The sequence below is a fragment of the Rhincodon typus genome, chromosome 6, assembly GCF_021869965.1.
Source record: "Rhincodon typus isolate 14 chromosome 6, sRhiTyp1.1, whole genome shotgun sequence".
In the NCBI taxonomy this organism is placed as follows: domain Eukaryota; kingdom Metazoa; phylum Chordata; class Chondrichthyes; order Orectolobiformes; family Rhincodontidae; genus Rhincodon; species Rhincodon typus.
In genome coordinates, this window is record NC_063337.1 from 50,058,867 (window position 1) to 50,079,628 (window position 20,762).

General features: G+C 38.8%; 2 protein-coding genes across 2 annotated transcripts in view; both read left to right on the forward strand.

Annotated features, from left to right (window-relative positions):
* Positions 1 to 933, forward strand: part of LOC109927175 (RPA-related protein RADX-like) — a 74,533-nt gene extending 73,600 nt beyond the window's left edge. Inside the window, exons 8-9 of the mRNA XM_048597955.1 lie at positions 404 to 688; positions 767 to 933. Of these exons, the coding sequence (XP_048453912.1) occupies positions 404 to 688; positions 767 to 933 (452 nt within the window). The remainder of the gene's footprint in view (positions 1 to 403; positions 689 to 766) is intronic.
* A 14,109-nt stretch (positions 934 to 15,042) lies between these two features.
* The window catches only part of LOC109928303 (DNA-binding protein RFX8), a 70,442-nt gene continuing 64,722 nt past the window's right edge, over positions 15,043 to 20,762 (forward strand). The window contains exons 1-2 of the mRNA XM_020528286.1: positions 15,043 to 15,092; positions 17,485 to 17,608. Coding sequence (XP_020383875.1) covers positions 15,043 to 15,092; positions 17,485 to 17,608 — 174 coding nt within the window. The remainder of the gene's footprint in view (positions 15,093 to 17,484; positions 17,609 to 20,762) is intronic.

Genomic DNA, 20,762 nt, shown 5'->3' on the forward strand with positions numbered 1-20,762 from the left:
CTCCGCTTGGTTTCCCCGATGTAGAGGAAGCCACACCGGGTACAGCGGATGCAGTATACCACATTGGCAGATGTGCAGGTGAACATCTGCTTGATGTGGAAAGTCTTCTTGGGGCCTGGGATGGGGGTGAGGGAGGAGGTATGGGGGCAGGTGTAGCACTTCCTGCGGTTGCAGGGAAAAGTGCCGGGTGTGGTGGAGCTGGAGGGGAGTGTGGAGCGGACAAGGGAGTCACGGAGAGAGTTGTCCCTCCGGAAAGCAGATAAGGGTGGGGAGGGAAAGATGTCTTTGGTCGGATTGCATGATGTTTCTAGGCAGAATTTAATGCTTCAGTGCTAGATTAAATGCTGTAGTATGCTTGAATTTATTTCCTTTCAATAAAGAATATTTTAACCTTCTCTTTTAGATATCTCTGAAATGGATGAAGTTCCAAAATCGAAATCCTTAAATTGGTCATGGGAAAGTTCAAAGTGGTCAGAGATTAAAAGTCGAGTGAAAGAATTCTTGTCATTTGGCCATCTCCTTCTTGAAAGTTGTCCACAAAAATTTGAGTATGCAAAAAAGGAAGCAATAATGAGCCAGCATAACCTCCAATCATCAAGATGTTCTTCATTACTATTTGATTCCTCTAATTGTGCTAGAGATTTTGCCACTGCTTGGAGTAATGGTTACTATGCATTGACGATTGTTGGTAAGTATTTATGGCTTTGATCAGTAAGAACTATCTGTACCTGATTTTTTTTCAACACTATTGTGTCACCTTTGACAGATCTAAATCAGGAAATTGCTTTGGATGTTGTATTTCTACCGCTGACAACTGACAAGATCTTCATTACTGGTGCAAATGACACCACTTTTATTTCCATCCTGTCTGGTGGTTGGACTTCTGAAACTTCAATCATAAATGGTAATAAGACTGTTTATATCTCAAATTAAGATGAATATAAACAACTCACAGTTAGAAGCTATGAAATGGACTTTTGTTTCACAACTCACTTTGTCAAAGTTGATGTTCCTACTTGTTTATAATCATCACCTCACCCATTTAACGTTCAAGAGATGAATGCATATTGGTAAATTTGTATCCACAAAGAGCAATTATGCCATGTTTGTAAAACATATAACAACTTCTAGAAAAACATGTGGTCAGTACTAATCTTTAAAGATTTAATTTCAAATATGGAATTAATTTCTCATACAGTCTCTACTCTCAATTAGCAGGGTTTGGAACCTTGCCATAACTTAAGAAGGAAGGGAAGCAAAGTTGGAAATTAAAGACAGAAAATTAATGAGCAAATTTAGAAATTCAAGCAAACGAGCTAGAAATTAGACACCAAAGGACTTTCTCAGTCATAACAGTTAAATGCAAGAAGTCATAAATAAACTGGTGAGGTGAGGGTACAGATCATAGAATTATGAGATTGGTTACACAAACAGAATGAGGCCATTCAGTCTGTCATGTCCATATTGTTTCTCTGCAAAAGCAACACAACTAGTCCCACTCCTATGCTTTGCCAGGACCCCTACAAATATATTTGTCTTCATTTTATCCTATGAAAGCCACAATTGTATCTGCATCCACCACAGTCTTAGAAATGCATTCCTGATTAGTGTTACTCACTACATAAAAAAGATTTTTCCTTAGGTCATCATTTTTCTTTTACCAATCACTCACATCGGTACCAAAACAAAGAGCTGGAGAAACCAGCATATGTGGAGAGAAAAACAAAATTAACATTTCAAGTTTAATATGACTTTTTTTTGGAACTTACATCAGTTCACATTAGTATCACTGATTCTTGACACTTCTGCCAATGTTGAGGTTGTACAGGATGTTGGTGAGGCCTCTTCTGGAATACCCTGTGCTGTTCTGGTTGCCCTGCTATAGAAAGAATATTATTAAATTGGAGAGGGTTCAGAAAAGATTTACCAGGATGTTGCTGGGAATGGAGGGTTTGACTTATAAGGATAGGCTGGGTCTTTTTTCACTGGAGCATAGGAAGTTGAGGGATGACCTTATAGAGATGTACAAAATCATGAGGGGCATAGAAAAAGTGAATAGCAAGGGTCTTTTCTCTGGAATGGGGGAGTTCAAAACTAGGGGGCATATTTTTTAAAGTGAGAGGAGGAAGTTTTAAAAAGGGCATGGGGGCAACTTTTTTTACACAGATGTTGGTTCTTAGGTGGAATGAACTGGCAGAAGAAGTGATAGATGCAGGTACAGTTACAACATTTAAAAGATATTTGGATAAGTACATGAATAGGAAAGTTTTGGAGGTATATGGGCCAAAAGTAGGCAAGTAGGACTAGTTTAGTTTGAGAACATGGTTGGCGTGGAGTAGTTGGACTGAATGATCTGTTTCCATGCTGTATGGCTGCGTGACTCTATGGCAACAATTCCTGGCCACCCTGTCTAGGCCCCATCATGAGTTTTGAAAGTTTCAATCAAATTTGGCCTCAATGTTTTGTTAGAGAAGCTGGAGTTCTTCTCAAATACTTCCATGTGTCTCTAAGTATTTCATCATTGGAACAATCCCGCTAAGTATTTTCTGCACCTTCTGTAAAGTTTCACATACTTTTCTAAAGTTTGGTGCTGGGAATTGGGCACAATACTCCATTTGAAGCAAAATCAAAGCTTTGTGCAGGTTGATTATAGCTTCAATACTGTATGCTTCTGTTTATAAAGCCCAAAGTCCACTTACCTTGTAATCAGTTGCCCAACCCGCCATGCCACCTTCAGTCATTTTTGCACATATATCCCAAGTCTCTCTGTTTGTGTATTACTTTTAGAACTGTACCCTTTATATTTGATTTTGTCACAACAAAATATATTCTTCACAACAAAATATATTAAGGGATTTGACAGGGTAGGTATGGAAAGGTTGTTTCCCTTTGAGGGAGAGTCTAGCACTCAAGAGCATTATCTCAGAATAAGTCGTCATATATTTAAGACAAAAGATGAGGAGGAATTTCTTCTCTGAGGATAGTGAATGTGTGGAATTCTTTACCGCAGAGGGCTGTTGAGGCTGGGTTGTTAATTACTGGGTTGTCAGTAAGGGAATCAGAGGTTATGGATAATAGGCAGGAAAGCGGATCAGCCATCAGATCAGCCATGATCTCTTTGAATGGTGGAACAGACTCAATGTGCTGAATGCGTACTTCTGTTCCTACATCTTATGGTCTTAACATGTTAAACTTCAATTCATTACAATTTATCTGCCATGATTCTGCCCATTCTTTCAGCCTGTCTGTATTCTTGTGGAGTTTATCATTATCCACCTCACAGTTCATGATACTTGCATATTTTGAATTGTCTATAAATTTTAAAATTGTACCCATTCATATTGTATAATGAAGAAAAGCAGTGGAACCCTAACAGACGCCTGGAGGATCCACTGAATAGTCTCATACAGTCATGAAAATAATCATTCATTCATTAGCCTGTATTCCTGTCACTCAGCCAACTTTGTTTCCATGCTACCAATATTGATTTATTCTATTGGTTTCAACTTTGCCGGCAAGTTTATAAAGTGGAATTTTATCAAATGCCTTTTGGAAATTTATATATACCGTATCAACAGTATTACCCTCCTCAATCATCTCTTGTTACCTCATTTTAAAAAAAAGTCATTAGTTAAACATGATATGCCTTTATCCAATTTATGCTGGCTTTCACTAATTACTATAATCTGAATTTGTCCAAGTGGCTGCTAATTTAGACCCAGTATATCATCTCTAAAGCTTTGTCACAGCCAGTAGTCAAACTGTATGGCCTGTGTTTGCTGTGTTTATCCTTCTAGCCTTGTTTAAATGAAAATGTGACATTTACAGTTTTCTTGTCCTCAGGCACTATCCCTGTATTTAATGCAGCTTGGAAATTTCTAGTCAAGCCTCTGCTGTTCCCTCCCTTACTTGTCTTAGAATCTTTGGCTACATTTCATTAAGTCTTCATGACATTATCAATCTTAAAAGTTGCCAGATTTTCAGATGCCTTTTTACCAAATTATAGCCTCAACTTACCCACTCTTTCACTATGACTTTGAATTAAGTGTAGAAAAAGTACTCAATTAATACCTCAGTAGTATTCTCAACCTTTACAAGTGGATGCTTTTTGATTTCTAATCAATCCCATTCTTCTGCCTTGCTACGTTTTTACTATTTATATACTTGCAGAAGACTTGGATCCCCTTTTGTGCAAGCTGGCCTTTTGTTATCTCTCTCTCTGGCTCTCTGATTTCCTTTCTCAGTTCACTTCTGGATTATTTACTTTCAGCCTAAATCTCACTTGTCTGATTACCCTCACGTTTGTCATAAAGCCCCTTTTATTGTTTTATCATACCCTTTATTTCTTGTTATCTGAAGAGCTTCAGCTTTGGTTGGTCTACCTTTTCTGCTCATGGGAATGTACCATCATTGTATATGAATCATCTCTCCCTTTTTAAAGTCAGCTGATTACTCCGCGATAGTTTTGCAGGCCAAACTTTGATTTTGAAATTACCTGAGATAGGTCTATTCTCACCCCATGGAGGAAAGCCTGCTTTCAATTGCATATCTTACTTTAGGTTGCTCCTTGTCCTTTTCCATGGTTAACTAAATGTTATGATGCTATAATCACTCTTCCCAATAGTTCTCCAACTGACACCTACTCCACTTAACCCACCTTATCTCTGTCTTAAATGGAAGATCCAACAATTTGAAATGCCTTCAGTAGCTCTCAAGAGGTAGCCCTTTTCAGTATTCACCCTGTCCAGTCACTTTGATGTCATGTATATCTCCAAGGAACGCGTGTGGACTGCCCTGTAAGTGGACGGTTGAACAATTAATAGAGAGTGGAATCTCTAGAATTACCATCCCAGTGATGAGGGAAGTTGGTACCTCAGCACTAAAGTCAAGGCTGAAGCATTTGCAACCATCTTTATCCAGAAGTACTGAGTGTGTAAATCTATCCTAGTGCTGTAGTAAGGCCTCAGGCAGCACAGATACAATTGATTTGATTCACTGTACGTGATATCAAAAAATGGTTGAAGATATTAGATACTGCAAAGCTTTGTACTGGAGACTTGTTCTTCAGAACTAACCCCACATGATATCATGTGGAATGAACTGGCTGAAGACTAGCTTTTCTGATGCTGGGCAACTATTGAGGAGACCAGGACAGTTCCATTTGATACGTCTGGTTGAAGTTTGTTGCAAATGTTTCAGCTTTAGTTCATTGCATTGATAGGCTCCCCTATTATTGACAATTGGAATATTCGTGGAGCCTCCTTCTAAGAACATGGGAACAGGAATAGGCCATACAGACCCTTGGGTCTGTTCTTTCTTTCAATGAGACTTCCTTTGGGGTTGTTATTTGTCCATCACCATTCTTACTGGAAGTGGCAGGACTGTCGAATCTAGATCTGATCTGTTGGCTGTGGAATTATTTAGTTCTGTCTTTCACTTCCTGCTTATGCTGAAGGCATGCAAGTAGTACGATGTTGTAACTTCACCAAATTTAGATATTCTAGTATTGTTCCTGGCATACTCTCTGTGCTATTGACTGAAGTAGGATTGATTCCTTCTTTGATGGTAACGGTACAGTAAGGAGTGAGTTGGGCCATGAGGTTGCATATTGGTGTTCAAGTACAATGTTGCTGCTGCTGATAGATCACAGCACCGCATGTATGTCCAGTTTTGAGTTGCTAGATTGATTCTGAGTTTATCCCATTTAGCACTGTGATAGAACCACACAACATGATGGAGGGATTCTCAGTGTGAAGACAGGACTTGGTCTCCACAAGGTCTGTGTTGTGTTCACTCTTACCAATACTGTCATGGACAGATGCAGGCATATTGGTGAGGATGAAGTCAAATATGCTTTTCCCATTAATTCCCTCACCATCTGCTGCAGACCTAGTCTGGCAGCAATGTCCTTTACGAGTGGGTCAACTCATTTGTATTGCTGCCGAGCCACTCTTGGTGATAGACTTTGAAGTCCTCACCCAGAGTACATTTTGTGCCCTTGCCACCCTCAGTGCTTCCTTGAAGTGATGTTCAACATGAAAGAGATTCATCAAAGGGGAACATTATGCAGTAATCAGTAAGAGGTTTCCTGACTATGTATGTCCTGGTACATTGAGACTTCATGGGCTCCAGAGTCAATGTCAGTAACTTATAGGGCAAGTCCCTCATACCTGCACACCATTGCTCTGCCACCTCTAACTGGGTCTGTATTGATGTTGAGACAAGCCTAGGGATGGTGATGGTTTTGTTGGAACATTGTATGTAAGAATGTGGTTCTGTGAATATGACAGTCAGGTTGTTCTTGACTTGTCTGTGAGACAGCTCTCCCAATTTTGACACTAGTCCCCAGATGTTAGTCAGGACAATTTTACAGAGTTGACAGGGCTGTGTTTTATATTATCTGGTGCCTTAGTCAATGCTAGATGGTACATTTTGGTTTCATTCCTTTCTGAAACTTTCGACTGAATGTTTAGCCAGGCCACTTCAGAGGGCACTTAAGAGTCAATGACATTGTTGTGGGTCTGGAGTCACAAATAGACCAAACTAGGTTTGCAGTTTCCTTCCCTAAATCAATATTTCATTTCATCATTAAATTTTTATTTCCAGATTGTTAGTTAATTCAAATTCCATTATCTGCCATGGTGAGATTCAAACCTGGATGTCAAGAACCCTGGGTCTCTAGATTATTAGTCCAGCAACAATACTACAACACCATTGCTCTGCCAAATACCACTACCCCCTCACTTCCTCCTTAGCATTTGCCAGACAAAGTGGAAAATTATCTGGTTACATCCTGTGCACGACAGTGGGACAAATCCAATCCAACCATTTACCATCCTATCAATCTATTCTCAATCATCAGAAAAATGATGGAAGGTGCCTTGACAGTTCTAATAAGTGACACCAGTTAAAGAATAAGCTGTTCACTGACACTGAGTTTTGGTTCCTACAGGGCCACTTGCCTCCTGACCTCTCTGCACTTTTGTTCACACTTGGACCAAAGCTGTAGACTACAGAAGTGAGGTGAGAGTGACTGTCCTTGACATCAAGGCAGCATTCAACCAAATATGGCATCAAAGTACCCAAAAAAAACCTGAATCATGGAAATTGGGAAAACTCTGGTGGTTGGAGTCATACCAGACACAGTCTAAGACAGTTGTTATTGTTCGTGGCCAATCATCTCAGCTCAGCATCACACTGCAGAACTTCTTAAGGGTAGTGTCATAACAATCTACTGTACAGAAAAAGGCCCTTTGGTCCATTGCATCTGCACCAGTCAAAAACAATCACCTAACTATTGTAATCTATTCTAGACCCTACCATTATTAGCTGCTTCACTAATGATCATCACTCCACTATAAGGTCAGATTTGCTAATGAATTTTACGTGCCACTTAATTGAATGAAATGAAACCCGAAGGAACCAACACACCCCGATTCTACAGCCTCCCTAAAGTGCACAAGCCGGAAGTCCCCCTCAGACCCATAGTCTTCCTACCAAGCACTCCATCGCACAGATTAGCCAGAGAACTACAAAGAAGACTCAAGCACCTAGTCAACAAATCACCCCACTCAGCCCAAGAATTCCTCAACTCCATCAAAGACATAAAGATAGAGGATGAAGAGACCATGATATCGTTTGATGTCACTGCCCAATTCACATCAATAGACATACCACTAGCAAGAGAAACAATGACAACACTACTTGAACAAGAACACGACCCCAGTGAAACCATCTCCAAGGACACAATGCTTAAACTACTGGACCTATGCCTGACCACCCACTTCACCTTCAACGGCCAAACATATGAGCAAATCAACGGGACACCCATGGGATCGCCTATCTCTGGACTCATAGCAGAAGCAGTGATGCAAAGACTGGAAAGGACTGCCCTTCCGCAAATCCAACCTAAACTATGGAAAAGCTACGTAGACGACACCTTTGTCATCATTAAACGGACCAAATTAGAAGAGACACACAAACTCATAAACAACACCCTCACTGGAATAAAATTCACCAGAGAGAAGGAGAAGAACAAACAACTCCCATTCCTGGACATCGTGGTAGAGCGCAAGACAAATGGCGAACTGCAAACGAAAGTACACTGAAAAGCCACACACACAGACCAGGTATTGAACTTCAATAGTAACCATCCCAGCAAACACAAATGAAGCTGCGTGCAAACACTATTTAAAAGGGCAACAACACACTGTAGCAACACGGAACTACGCCAAGCGGAGGAGGAATACCTCTTCCAAGTGTTCAAGGATAATGGATATCCAAAGAACTGGGTCAGGAGATGCCTACAGGAACAGCATCAGAAAGATTCTACATGCCCCGACACACTCATCACACTACCCTACATCAGGAACAGGTCAAAACTCACCACAAGACTTCTACGACCACTGGGCATCAGAGTGGCACACAAGCCCACATCAACCCTACAACAAGTGCTCACCCGAACTAAAGACCCACTCCCCGCCATGGACAGGAACAATGTCATCTACAAGATCCCCTGCAGAGACTGCGAGAAACACTGCATCGGACAAACAGGAAGGAAACTAACAACAAGAGTACATGAACACCAACTGGCTACAAAAAGACACGACCAATACTCACTCATCTCAATCCACATGGACAAGTAGAACCACGACTTCAACTGGGACAACACCAAGATCCTGCGACAGGCTAGGCAGAGACAAGCATGAGAATTCCTGGAAGCATGGCACTCCATGAAGCATGCTATTAATAAACACATTGAACTCAACCCCATATACATTCCACTACGGAGGAAACCCGGAAGTGAGGCAATCCCTCGCAACAGACCCCAGAGTTTAAAAACCAGGCGGGAAAACACACCGACGCTTCATCAGAGGCTGCACTGAGGATGTTACCAAGCACGGTAACGAAACGTCTGCGGAACAACAAACCAGCTCGGCGAGCCAACCAACCTCAACACCCACAACCCGAGCTACAGATCTACTCCAAAACCTTAGATGCCACTTAAGTGTCAGGCTATTCATACCATGTCATAATATCTATAATTCAATAAAGTCTGGAATTAAAATCTAATGAGTATCTTACTATTGCCCCTTGATATTCAATAGCATTATCATTGTTAAATTCCCCACTATCAGCATCAGCATTGGGTGATCCAAATTGCCAGAAACTAAACTTTACAATTATATAAAAATAATGACTAGAAGAATAGGTCAAGGTTAGGAATTGAATAACTCACCCTTGTGTCTACCCAATGTCTGACCACTATCTACAAGGCAAAGGTCAAGTGCGCGATGGAATACCCTCCACTTGTCTGGGTGGGTGGAGCTCCAATAATATTCAGCTTGACATCATCCAGGACAAAGCATTCCACTGGATTCACATACCGTCCGCTAGCGTTCTCATTTATTCCCTGTAGCACCAACACACAGTGGTAGCATTGTGTACCATCTACAAGATGCACTGCGGTAAGGCTCCTTATGCAACACCTTCCATACCCACTGCTTAATTACCAAGAAGTACAAGGGCAGCAGCTTCTTGGGAATTTCACCTCCTGCATGCCATACACTATCTTGACTTGGACCGATTTTGCTGTTCCTTCACTGTCACTAGGTCAAAATGATTGAAGTCCTTTCCAAACAACGCTGTGAATGTCCCAACATTCTAAAGACTGCAGCAATTCAAGAAAGCAACTCCCCACCACCTTCTCCTGGCTATTTAGAATGTGCATTAAATGCTAGCCTAGCCAACAATAGTCATATCCTGTGAACAAATTGATAATAAGAAATGCTACAGGGCTAAGAATGAATATCTGAAACATGGGACAAGGCTGGATTTTCCTTATTTGACGAGCATGGTTAGTGACTAGAATGACATCTGTGCCATAAGTGTTTCAATGTTTTTGATTCACAAAGTGTCATGATATTAGCAAATTTGACTCCTGCTGATTTGTAACTAAAATGGTGTGTTTTCAAATACTGAACATGTCTTGTAAATGTTATTTGTATCATCAATGTATAATGTGTATCAAATAATGAATGATGTCTCTCTCAGATCAAATCATAGGCACAATATCCAAGCTAAATGGAAAGCACCTTCTATGCGCTTTGGATCTTTACTGTCATGGGAATGATCAAACGGAGGTCATTTTAAGCAGAGTTTATGAAAAGAGCTGATGTTTCTGAAGCAACAACAAGCTGCATTTTCTACAGTACTTGTCATTGCAGGAAAATGTCTGTGTTTTATGCTGATAATGACAAAACGGTGTATGTCATAAGTGATCTGTTGCGAAAAATAGGATTCTCTCCCCATCAGTACTCTTACAAAAATCAGAACCTTACAAAATTATATGATTTACTGTTTAATTGATTTTATATGGGTATTTATAGTTCTTGCAGGTTGACGTAAAATAATCACATAGGGTGTGTCATTGATTCTGTTCACTTATGTGCAAGTTGATACTTTAATAATTTCGGATGCCAAGTCAAAAATGTTTAAGCTGCAGTGAATTGGTGACTTCCAATAAATGAATTTTAGGACAGTTCCGTAAAATCTACCTCCCGAAGATGGTGACTGTCCAAAGTGAGTCTTTAGTTGAAGGAAAGTAATTAAATGTAAATGATCTCTTTTTTTTAATTCACTCATGGGATGTGGGCATCACCGGCTAGACCAGCATTTATTATCCATCCCTAATTGCCCAGAGGGCAGTTAGGAGTCAATCACATTGCTGTGGGTCTGGAGTCACATATAGGCCAGGCCAGTTAAGGATGGCAGATTTCCTCTCCTGAAGCATGTCAGTGAACTAGATAGGTTTTTCCTGACAATCAGCAATGGCTTCATGGTCATCATTGGACTCTTAATTCCAGATTATTGTTGAATTCAAATTCCACCATCTGCCATGGCGGGATTCAAACCCCGGTCCCCAGAACATTACGCGGGTCTCTGGATTAATAGTCTCACGATAATATCACTAGGCCATCATCCACCCATCTTGCATCAAAGATAAATTCCTCAATTTTCTTGTCCAAGTTATAAATATGAAAATAACTTTATTTGTTGTTTGTGTTTTAAAAAGTTAAAAATGTGCACACATCCACATCAGTACTTTACACAGTAATATAATCAGAAACTATATGGAAAAAGCATGGTGCAAATAATTTTTATTTATATATATTATATATATGCCCATACTCCTACGAGATGACAAAGGTCATGATTTTATATAGATTATTTTTCATTTCCCCACCCAAAATAACATTGGCATGTGGCTGTCTGTTGCATATTTCCACACAAAAGCAAATTCATATGTGGCAAAATTGCAAAAATATTTCGCAGCAATTTTGTTTTTCGGTCTTTAAATCTCTCTTTTTTTGAAATTACCTTCTTTGGCTTTTTATAGTTGTGAAATACTTCTATATTTATAGATTGAATATTTCTGAAAATTCCATGATTGAATGAATGAATATCAATGCATGTTGTTTTTTGTAATTATTGCATGTTCAATAAAGAAATATACAGTTTACATCTGGACATATTATCCAATGAATGACACCTCTAGGTGGTGCAAAGTGCAGAAAGAAAGCTGACACAATTCTCAAGTGATGAGAAGCAGCTGCAAGTCTAAAGATGGTGCTGGAAGATATTAAGTAGCCAGCATGACAAAATAAAGAGTTGATTTTATTTTGAAGTTGATTGATCTTCTTTGCAGCATCCCTCTTTCTGTGTTGGAATACTACAGCATTCAGTGCTGGGTCCCTTGCTGTTTGTTGTTTACTTTAATGATCTAGATATGATTATAGGAGATATGATCAGTAAGTTTGCAGATGCCATGAAAATTGGTGCTGTGATAAGTAGCAAGTGAGAAAGCGTTAAACTACAGGGTGATATAGATCGGCCGAAAGTGGCAAATGGACTTAATCCTAAAAGCTGAGGTGGTGCGTTTTGGGAGGACTAACAAGGCAAGGGAGTACACTTTGAATGGTAGGAGCCTTGGAAATATGGAGGATCAGAGGAACCTTGGTGTTTATATCCTTGAAGTCAGCAGGACAGGTAGATATGGCAGTTAAGGCATATGAAATATTTGCCTTCAATAAAGAAGGTACTGAATACAACAGTAAGGAAGTTGCGGTGGAATTGTATATAATATTAGTTAGGCTACAGCTGTGTGCATTTCTGGGGTCCCTGCACCATTGGAGGAATGTGATTGCACTTGAGGGTGTGCAGAAGAAATTCACCAGGATGTTGCTTAGGCTGGAATAAGTCAACTATGAAGAGAAACTAAATAGACTGGGGTTTTCCTTGGAGCACAGAGGAATCTGATTCAAAGTTCTGAGTGGCATAGATGGGGTAGATAGAGAGATACCTTTACCTAGAGTAAAGAAGTTAATAAACAAAAGGTAAAGTTTTATCTTACGAGGATAAGGAAGAGGAGTTTTAGAGGATATGTGTGGATTTTTTTTATTTCATCCATAGAGCAGGTATCTGAAACTTACTGTCTGGAAAATGGAATTAGAATATATGGATGTTTGATGAACATAGCAGACATGATGGGCTGAAGAGCCTGTTTCTATGCTGTTTAAAGACACTGAATTGCCCCTTTATTTCCTTTCTCCTCACTGTCCATGGCCCTAAACACACCTTTCAGGTGAAGCAGCAATTTACATGCATTTCTTTCAGTCTAGTCTGCTGCATCCATGGCTCACAGTACTGTCACCTCTATATTGGAGAGACCAAATATAGATCTGCTTTACAGAATACCTCCACTCAGTCCGCAAGGGTGGACTCTGACCTCCCCATCTGAGGTGGCAGAAACAAAGCAAAATTGACAAAACAAAATTCGATGAAACTGAATGATTCATTCATCCTGTGGCTAGGGTAGTGTAGTAATTTAGTTTGTGTTGATTGATTTAGTAAACTTTTGTTTTGCTGTTGTATTTCTAAACTGTTTTTGAAATGTTGAAGTCAGATTACAATTTTCAAGGCAGCAAACAAATACACTTTCAATTACAAAAGAAAATAAGTGCAAATACAGTAATCTGAAGCAAAAATAATACTAGAAGCACAATAACTGAAACAGCAGCTGAAAAGAAGAAAGGTGAAACATTATAGGTGTGATGTGATTACTAAACTGCAAATTATGGGTATCTCTCTAATAAATAATCTAATCGGATAAATTTATTTCAGAAGATGTGTCACTCTTTAGGCTCAATTGCTCTTGATGAGGCGGTAGCGAGATACCTTGAATGGAAAAGGGTTAGAAACCCGTTCTGAAGAAAAGACACACCATACTGAAATGTTAACTGTTTCTCTTCCCAGAAATGCTACCTTGAGTTTCTCCAGCATTCTTTCTACATAATATTAATGTTGACCCATTTGATCACTTCACTGACAATCAAGAATAGACTGATGGGGTGATAATTGATAGGTTTGGATGTGTCCTGCTTTTCATGTACAGGACATAATTGGGCAATTTTCTGCATTGTCAGGTAGATTCCAATGTTGTAGCTGTACTAGAATTGACTGGCTAGGGACATAGCAAATTCTGGAACACGTAGTCTTCAGAACTATTGTTGGAATGTTGTCAGGACCCAAAACCTTTGCAGTATCCAGTTAGTTCGGCTGTTTCTTGAAATCATACATTGTGAATGGAATTGACTGAAGATGGGACCTCTGGAGGAAGCAGAGGTGGATCATCCACTGGGTACTTCTGGCTGAAGATTGTTGCGAATACTTAGGTGTTATCTTTTGTACTGTTGTGCTGGACTCGTCTATCATTGATGATGAGGATATTGTGGAGGCTGCTCTTACAGTGAATTATGTAATTATTAACCACCAAATGCAGCAGGATTCTGGCAGATCTGATCTGCCGGTTGTGGAAATGCTTCTCCCTGTCTATCGCTTGTTGCTTACACTGTTTGACATGCAAGTAGTCCTGATTCACCTGATTGATATTTCATTTTTATGTATGCCAGGTGCTACTCCTGGCATGCCCTCCTACACTTCGTTGAACCATGGCTGATGCCTTGGCTTGATAAATGGTACACATACCAGGCCGTGAGGTTGCAGATCATGCAGGAGTATGTTTCTACTCTACTGAAGCTCTGCACTGACTCACTGATGCACTGTTCAGAGATGTTTCTGGTATCTTGGTCGGTCCTGGGTTGTGATTTCATTCTCCTTACCACACTTTATAGTAGTTTAGTACAACTGAGTGGCTTGCTTGCCTGTTTCAGGAGACATGTAAGAGTCTGTGACATTGTTGAGCATCTGGAGTCATGTGGCCAGACTAGGTGAGGATGGCATGTTCTTCTGAACACTCATTTCCTTTCATTTTTTGATACAATGTTCTACAACATAAATTCAAATCTCTACGTTTGAAATAAAAACATTCCATGTCAACATTCTATGACCATTGCAATTAGAAGAGTAGAAAATCCAGAGGGTAAATGTAGGAAGGAACTTAAAACAATCACTAACATTGAAGAAGAAGTGAGGAAAACTAATGGAACTAAAGGCTGACAAGATCTCTTAAAGTGATGGACCACATCATAGGTTATTAAAAGAAATGGTTTCAGAGTTGGTGGATTCATTGACTGCAATCTTCCAAAATCCCTAGATTCTGGAGAGGATCTGAACATTCTAAAATTGCAAATGTAAAGGCACTATTCAAGAAAGAAGGGAGACAAGTAGGAAACTTCTTGCTCATTTCGTTTTGGGCTTATACCATTGTTACTGTAGTGTTTTCCATTGAGAGGCCACAAGACACATTTCTTTCTGGTACACACTATAGTGATATAATTCAAGCAAAATGTCATGTTTTGGTTCACATAAAATCGAAAAATGACTTTTGTATATTAAGCAGAATTTAAAGAAGCCCCAAATGGAACAGTTACAGAAGTTTATTCCTGAAATCGTATCTAGTTCTATTCCGCTACTTTGTTACTAATTGTTTTTGAAGTGCAGCGCGTTCCACTCAAATATTCCAATCACAAGCTTTAGCTCCGAGGGGCAGAGGAGCTTGTACAGCCCCCGAGGAGAAGCAGCATGGAGCAACCCGGAGCGGCCAAAGGCTGTCACCCTGAACTTGTCAAGTGGTGAGACATGAAATCATGATAACAATAGGCCACCAATTGATCGAAAATAACTGAATTATTTACATCATGTTACGGAAATAATCTTATCCTTTTTAAGAGATTCAAGTTCTAAATGTGTTTGAAACTGAAATGAATTATTCAGCTATGAGTTTTATTATGAACTATAGGAAAGCCATTCAATGGTATTTTTTAATTTAAAACAATAGCCTTTTAAAGTGGCTTAAATAGTTCGTTTTTTAAGACCAACTTTGATCTGCAGAGGAAGCTGGTGTTTACAGTATGTTAGCATCTCCACGGACTTGATTGATACAAATTCTACCGCTTATAGCGTTGACACTATTTAAGGGACGCCCAGCAAATAGGCAGGTACATTGTAGAAAACCCGAGAGAGAGAGAGCTACTATATTACCCAATGAAAACTGTGCTTTTCCATGGAGGAAATCGGTCTCCTATTGATGTAACGTAGGCAGAAACATAATTGTTAAACATTTAGTTTAGCGCATTCTGTTTTAGTTTTGGGCGACAACGTATCGCTCAAGTTTCTGCTATGAAGGATGCATAGAAAGAAGACCTCTACTCAAACTTCAGATTTTACTGTAACAAAATCTCAGTATTAATACGGCTTTTGGGAAACCTAAATACCGTATTATTTAATTGACAATATTCCATGGAGAAGTAGTGATTTTACAAGAGTGTAGAGTCTGACTCCTATACAAAAACATACCAGGAGCAGAAGTCGACCACTGGGCCCGTTCAGCCTGTGTTGCCATTCAATAAAAATGTATTGTTTGTGTTTCGAAATCCATATTCCCATCTATCTTAAACCCTGGATTCCAATCCCAACGAGAGTCTATCTACATAAAAGCTGAACATCTGAAACAAAAACAACCAATACTAAAGACATTTAGATCTGTCAACATCTGTGGAGAGAGAAACAGAGTTAACTTTAGAGTCTGATATAGCTTCTTCAGAAATAATTCATTTCTGTCTTATAACATCCACGGTCTTTAGAGGCAAAGAGTTCCAGGGTCCGACAACTCAAAGTCTCATCTTTGCTGGGGCAACCTCACATTTTGAAACAGTGCCTTCTAGTTCTGAAACTGGCCCATAATATACAGAATACATATCAAAGCACAGACTTATACACACACTATTCCACTACAATGTTTTGTTGCTTCCCTGACTTGAATGGCTTCCCAGAGCATAATGCCATCAGTTTGCACATTCATCTTGTAGACGCTGCTCTGATCTTAACAAGTCAAGAAGACCTCAAACCTATTGGTAAGTCACAGAATTTGACAGTCCCGCACTCCTGTACTGGGTCCCCTTCCCTGCCTCTCCCACAGTCATGCCCTATTGGCCTTGACCTTGACTCAGAAGACCCTATTTTAAGTGTTGTGACTACATCCTGGTACAAAAAGCCTGAGTAACCTTCCCGCTATCTGTAATTGAACCTCCAGCTCAAACCAAGCCAAAGCTGCTCAAACTTCAAGCACTTACTGCAAACATGTTTACCCTGGATCACAACACTATCCAGGAGCTCTCACATGCTGCAGCCTTGAACCATCTCGCAAACTGCTATTCTTTTTACTGAGTTCATTATTTACTAATTTTTCCTAATTTATTAACTTTACCATCTGTTTGTATACTATGTTCACATTTTAAAGTAGAAAAGACTTTGACCACTTACCAGCTTCTATTTTACAAGTAACTTCTTTCGCTGTAGTAGAACAAGAAAAAATTCCAATCAACTCCAATTAATTCACAGGTAGTCTTTGACTATCTACGACAGGTCGTTTTCTTATCTGCTGTCTTCAGGTGATACTTACTGCCTATCGCAGCGTTGTTACTTTCCCTGCTCCTCTAGCAATTGCACCGATATCACTTAAAGATGCCTTAAAGCTTCTTTTACTAAGATGATCTTTGTATATAATCTAGAATATTTTAAATTGGAAATAAGTGAAAACAATGTGTAAATGACATTAAATCCACTTTTTTTTTGGTTTGACATTTTGACATTAATTTTTCCCTTGCTTTCCTCACTTTTTTTTAAACTTGGTTTGACAAAGAGAGAAGACCCTTTCCAACTGTTGTTATGATGGATAAGGCTCAAATTAATATATTGAGGCAAGGCACCTACAAATATGTTGCATTTGGTACTTTGTACAGTTGGTTTAACACTATTGTAAATGACTTACACTGTTGGTTTGTGACAGTAGTTTCTGACCACAGAATTTCAGTAAAGATATTATCATTGAATGAAAAGTTGTACATGATTGGGGTGCCACTGCATTTTTAATATAAAAATAACATGTAAACACTAGCTTTAATTTTTCATCTTTTAGTCAGAATACCAAACATCACATTTATGTTATATTCGCTTTTCTTTCAGGCTGCTTGAACATTTTTACGTTTGTGAAGGCTGGAGCATTCCTCGTGGTCTCATTTATCAGTTTTACCTGGAATATTGTAACCACAATAGATTAACTCCAATAAATGCAGCTACTTTTGGGAAGGTATGATCGACACTGTTAACTAAGGGATGACATTTGATAATTGTGTAATAACCAGTCTATAATGAAAGAAAGTATATACAGAAAAATTAGATCATTTCTAAATCCCACCTTAAACACCAGACATCATCTTTACAAGGAGTTAACATCTAGGTATGTTACTATGAAGATAGGTCTAGGGATGAATCTTTTCTCATTTGGCTCACCAGGTACACTAATTTATTTTAAACAAATCTAATTTTCTAATCCTTGATTACATTACCCTCAAGGAAAAATAAGAGAATGGCCAGACCACAGAACAAACATTTTATTTGTAATGAACTACAATTTAAAGTTGATACTTAATAGGGTTATAATATAAGCTGATGTTACTATTGGACACGTCAGATCTCAGACTGAAACCTGGCTTGACAGATCATATTTTGTTGTGTTTTGATTTTAATGAAGTGGTCTTTTACTGACACTTAAGCACACAATGCTGCAGATTTTGCTTTAGCAATAAAACAGAAGTTTGTTAACAAAATAGATGAAGATAACATAGAATGATTGAAATTCTTTACCTATACCACAAATTCAAAGGTTTTTAAATCACACAGTTAAAGTATAATCCCATTAATCCCAAAACTCACCTTTATAAATTGAAAAGAAAACAACAACTTTTGTATAGTACCCAAAACACAACCCTAGTACAGTGCTCACACCAATGCCCAAGTCTCTAATACCTCAATAGGTTTAAGTCACTTGTGACTTTAACTTACAGACTGGAACTACAGAGAGCTTCTTCATGGAGCTATCGAATACCTGAATGTAAGTATACACTCAGTTTCAAGTAACTTCTGCACTTCTGGTGTGGGATTAACACTAACTCTATATCTTTCCCTTTTCAGAAACACTGGCTTATACAAGCATTTTCTTTGCAGGACTTCACAGGACTGCTCAAAACCCAGAGTAAAATTAGAAACAAAAATCTTTCACCTAGCTATATCTCTCTCCCATAAGTTTAAAAAAACTCTCCTGATCCACTAAACTGTAGTTCATCTATCTTGCTTGGTAGTAAAACCCTAACAATGTACATGAAAACCCATTAATCCAAAGCTTGATCTCAAAATCTGTTTTAAAAGAAATCACCATTTCCACAGAAAAACTGTTAAGTGAATGATTAACTTCAGATAAATTGAAACCCGACATGTTATTAATTCAAAACCCAATCTTATAACAAAGTGATATTAAATATATATACATATCACATTTTACATCACAATATACATACAGAATGTAATCAGTTACCTAATAATTGAGTAGTAAATCATTAAAGGACTCAGTTACTACTGCTATACAGTGGTAGTATGGGGGAATTTTAAAAAAAGCATTCAGAAAAAAAGGACTCAGTTATTTGACAAAATTCATATCATAAGTTATCCAGGCAAATTAGTGTCCACTAAATTAGAGACAATGGATGCTAGGCATTAATTACAGCAGTGAGCAGAGTTTGAGGTTATAAGACTGATTTAAGATGATTCGATAGATAGCTGACAAATTGAATAGCTTTGTGTAGCTAATCTACCAAATAACTGAAGCCTGAACATATGATTAATAATGTTCTGGATTTACATAACCACATTCTAAAATATGAATGGGTAGGTAAATCTCCTTTATTAGGAGCCAGGCATTTGCTTCTGTTGTGTTGAATCGATGAACTCCTTCAGAAAAGTGTTATCTACTTCATATGGATCTTTGCTTCTGACTGACAACATTATATATACACACAAGTGATGATATTTGACTTAATTAACATTACATTATGTTACATTACTTTAATGTCTCAACTGCTCAGCATACATTAATTATATCTGAAGGTATGTATGACTCAAACAGAAAAACACTGGAAATACTTAACAGGCAACAGCAGTGAGAGGAAATGATTAAAGTTTTAGGATTTGGAAATTCTATCATAATGGAGAAAACTACAGATAAACGCATTTAAAATTGAATTGAACGATGGGATAAGGAAAACAAAATTATAAAGTAAAAGGAGATGACAAGTGTCTAATTAAACTTGGTTATGTATAGTTTTATTCCATTTTCTTCTTGATATTGTTGCATTCATTATTTAGTTGGCTTTTTTTATATTCATAGGATTTGGGCATTATTAGCTGGGTCAGCATTTATTGCCTGCCCTTTATCATGAGACTGATTCCAGAGATGAGGGGTTTGTAGTGATTGTCATGAGGTCAGCCAGGTGGACCTCATAGAATATGAGTTCCATGATTGGGGCTGTTAATCTGGTCCAATCAGGGAACCCTGGCTGACAGATACAAACAGGAGTGTCAGAGGCTCTGCTCTCTGAGAGCTAGCTGGGTCAGTGTCAAGGGCTCTCTATGTGTCAGTAAAGGGAGACTTAGTGATGGGATACCAGCCTCCATGGAGTTATTTCAGGGCTTGTCTCAAGAAGAGAGATTGAGCAGGTTGGGCCGAAATTCTCTGGAGTTGAGAAGAATGAGAAGAGATTTAATTGAAGTATTTAAGATGCTAAAGGAGAACTGACAAAGGTTGACATAAAAAGGATATTTCCTCATGTGGGGCAATCTAGTACAAGAGATCATAGTTTTTGGACAATGGATATAGAATAATACAGTCCAGAAGAAGGTCTTCAGCACATTGAGTCTGTACCATCAAAAATATACAACTATCTACTGGAAACATTTTGTTTTCAGAACAGATTCCAGCATATGCAGTCATTTGTTCCTACCACTGCCTACTACTAGTCCCACTTTCCCACATTTGACCATAGCCTTGAATATTAGGACATGTCAAGTGGTCATCAAATACTTTTTAAAGATTGTGAGGTTTCCTGCCTCAAATACCCTCTGAGTGAAAGTTTTTCCTTAAATCACCTGCCTTGCACTTTAAAATTATGCCCCTTTGTTATTGACCCTTCAACTAAGGGCAACAGCTGCTTTCTATCCCCTCTATTCTTACCCCTCAATCTTAGACACCTCTCTCAGGTTCCCCTCCTAAATCTTCTCTGCTCGAAAGAAAAGAACATGAGCTTATCCAGCCTCTCTTCATCCTGGTAAATCTCCTTCCCCCACCCCTGCCTCTAGTGTAATCACATCTTTACAATAGTGTGGTGACCAGAACTGCACACAGTACTCCA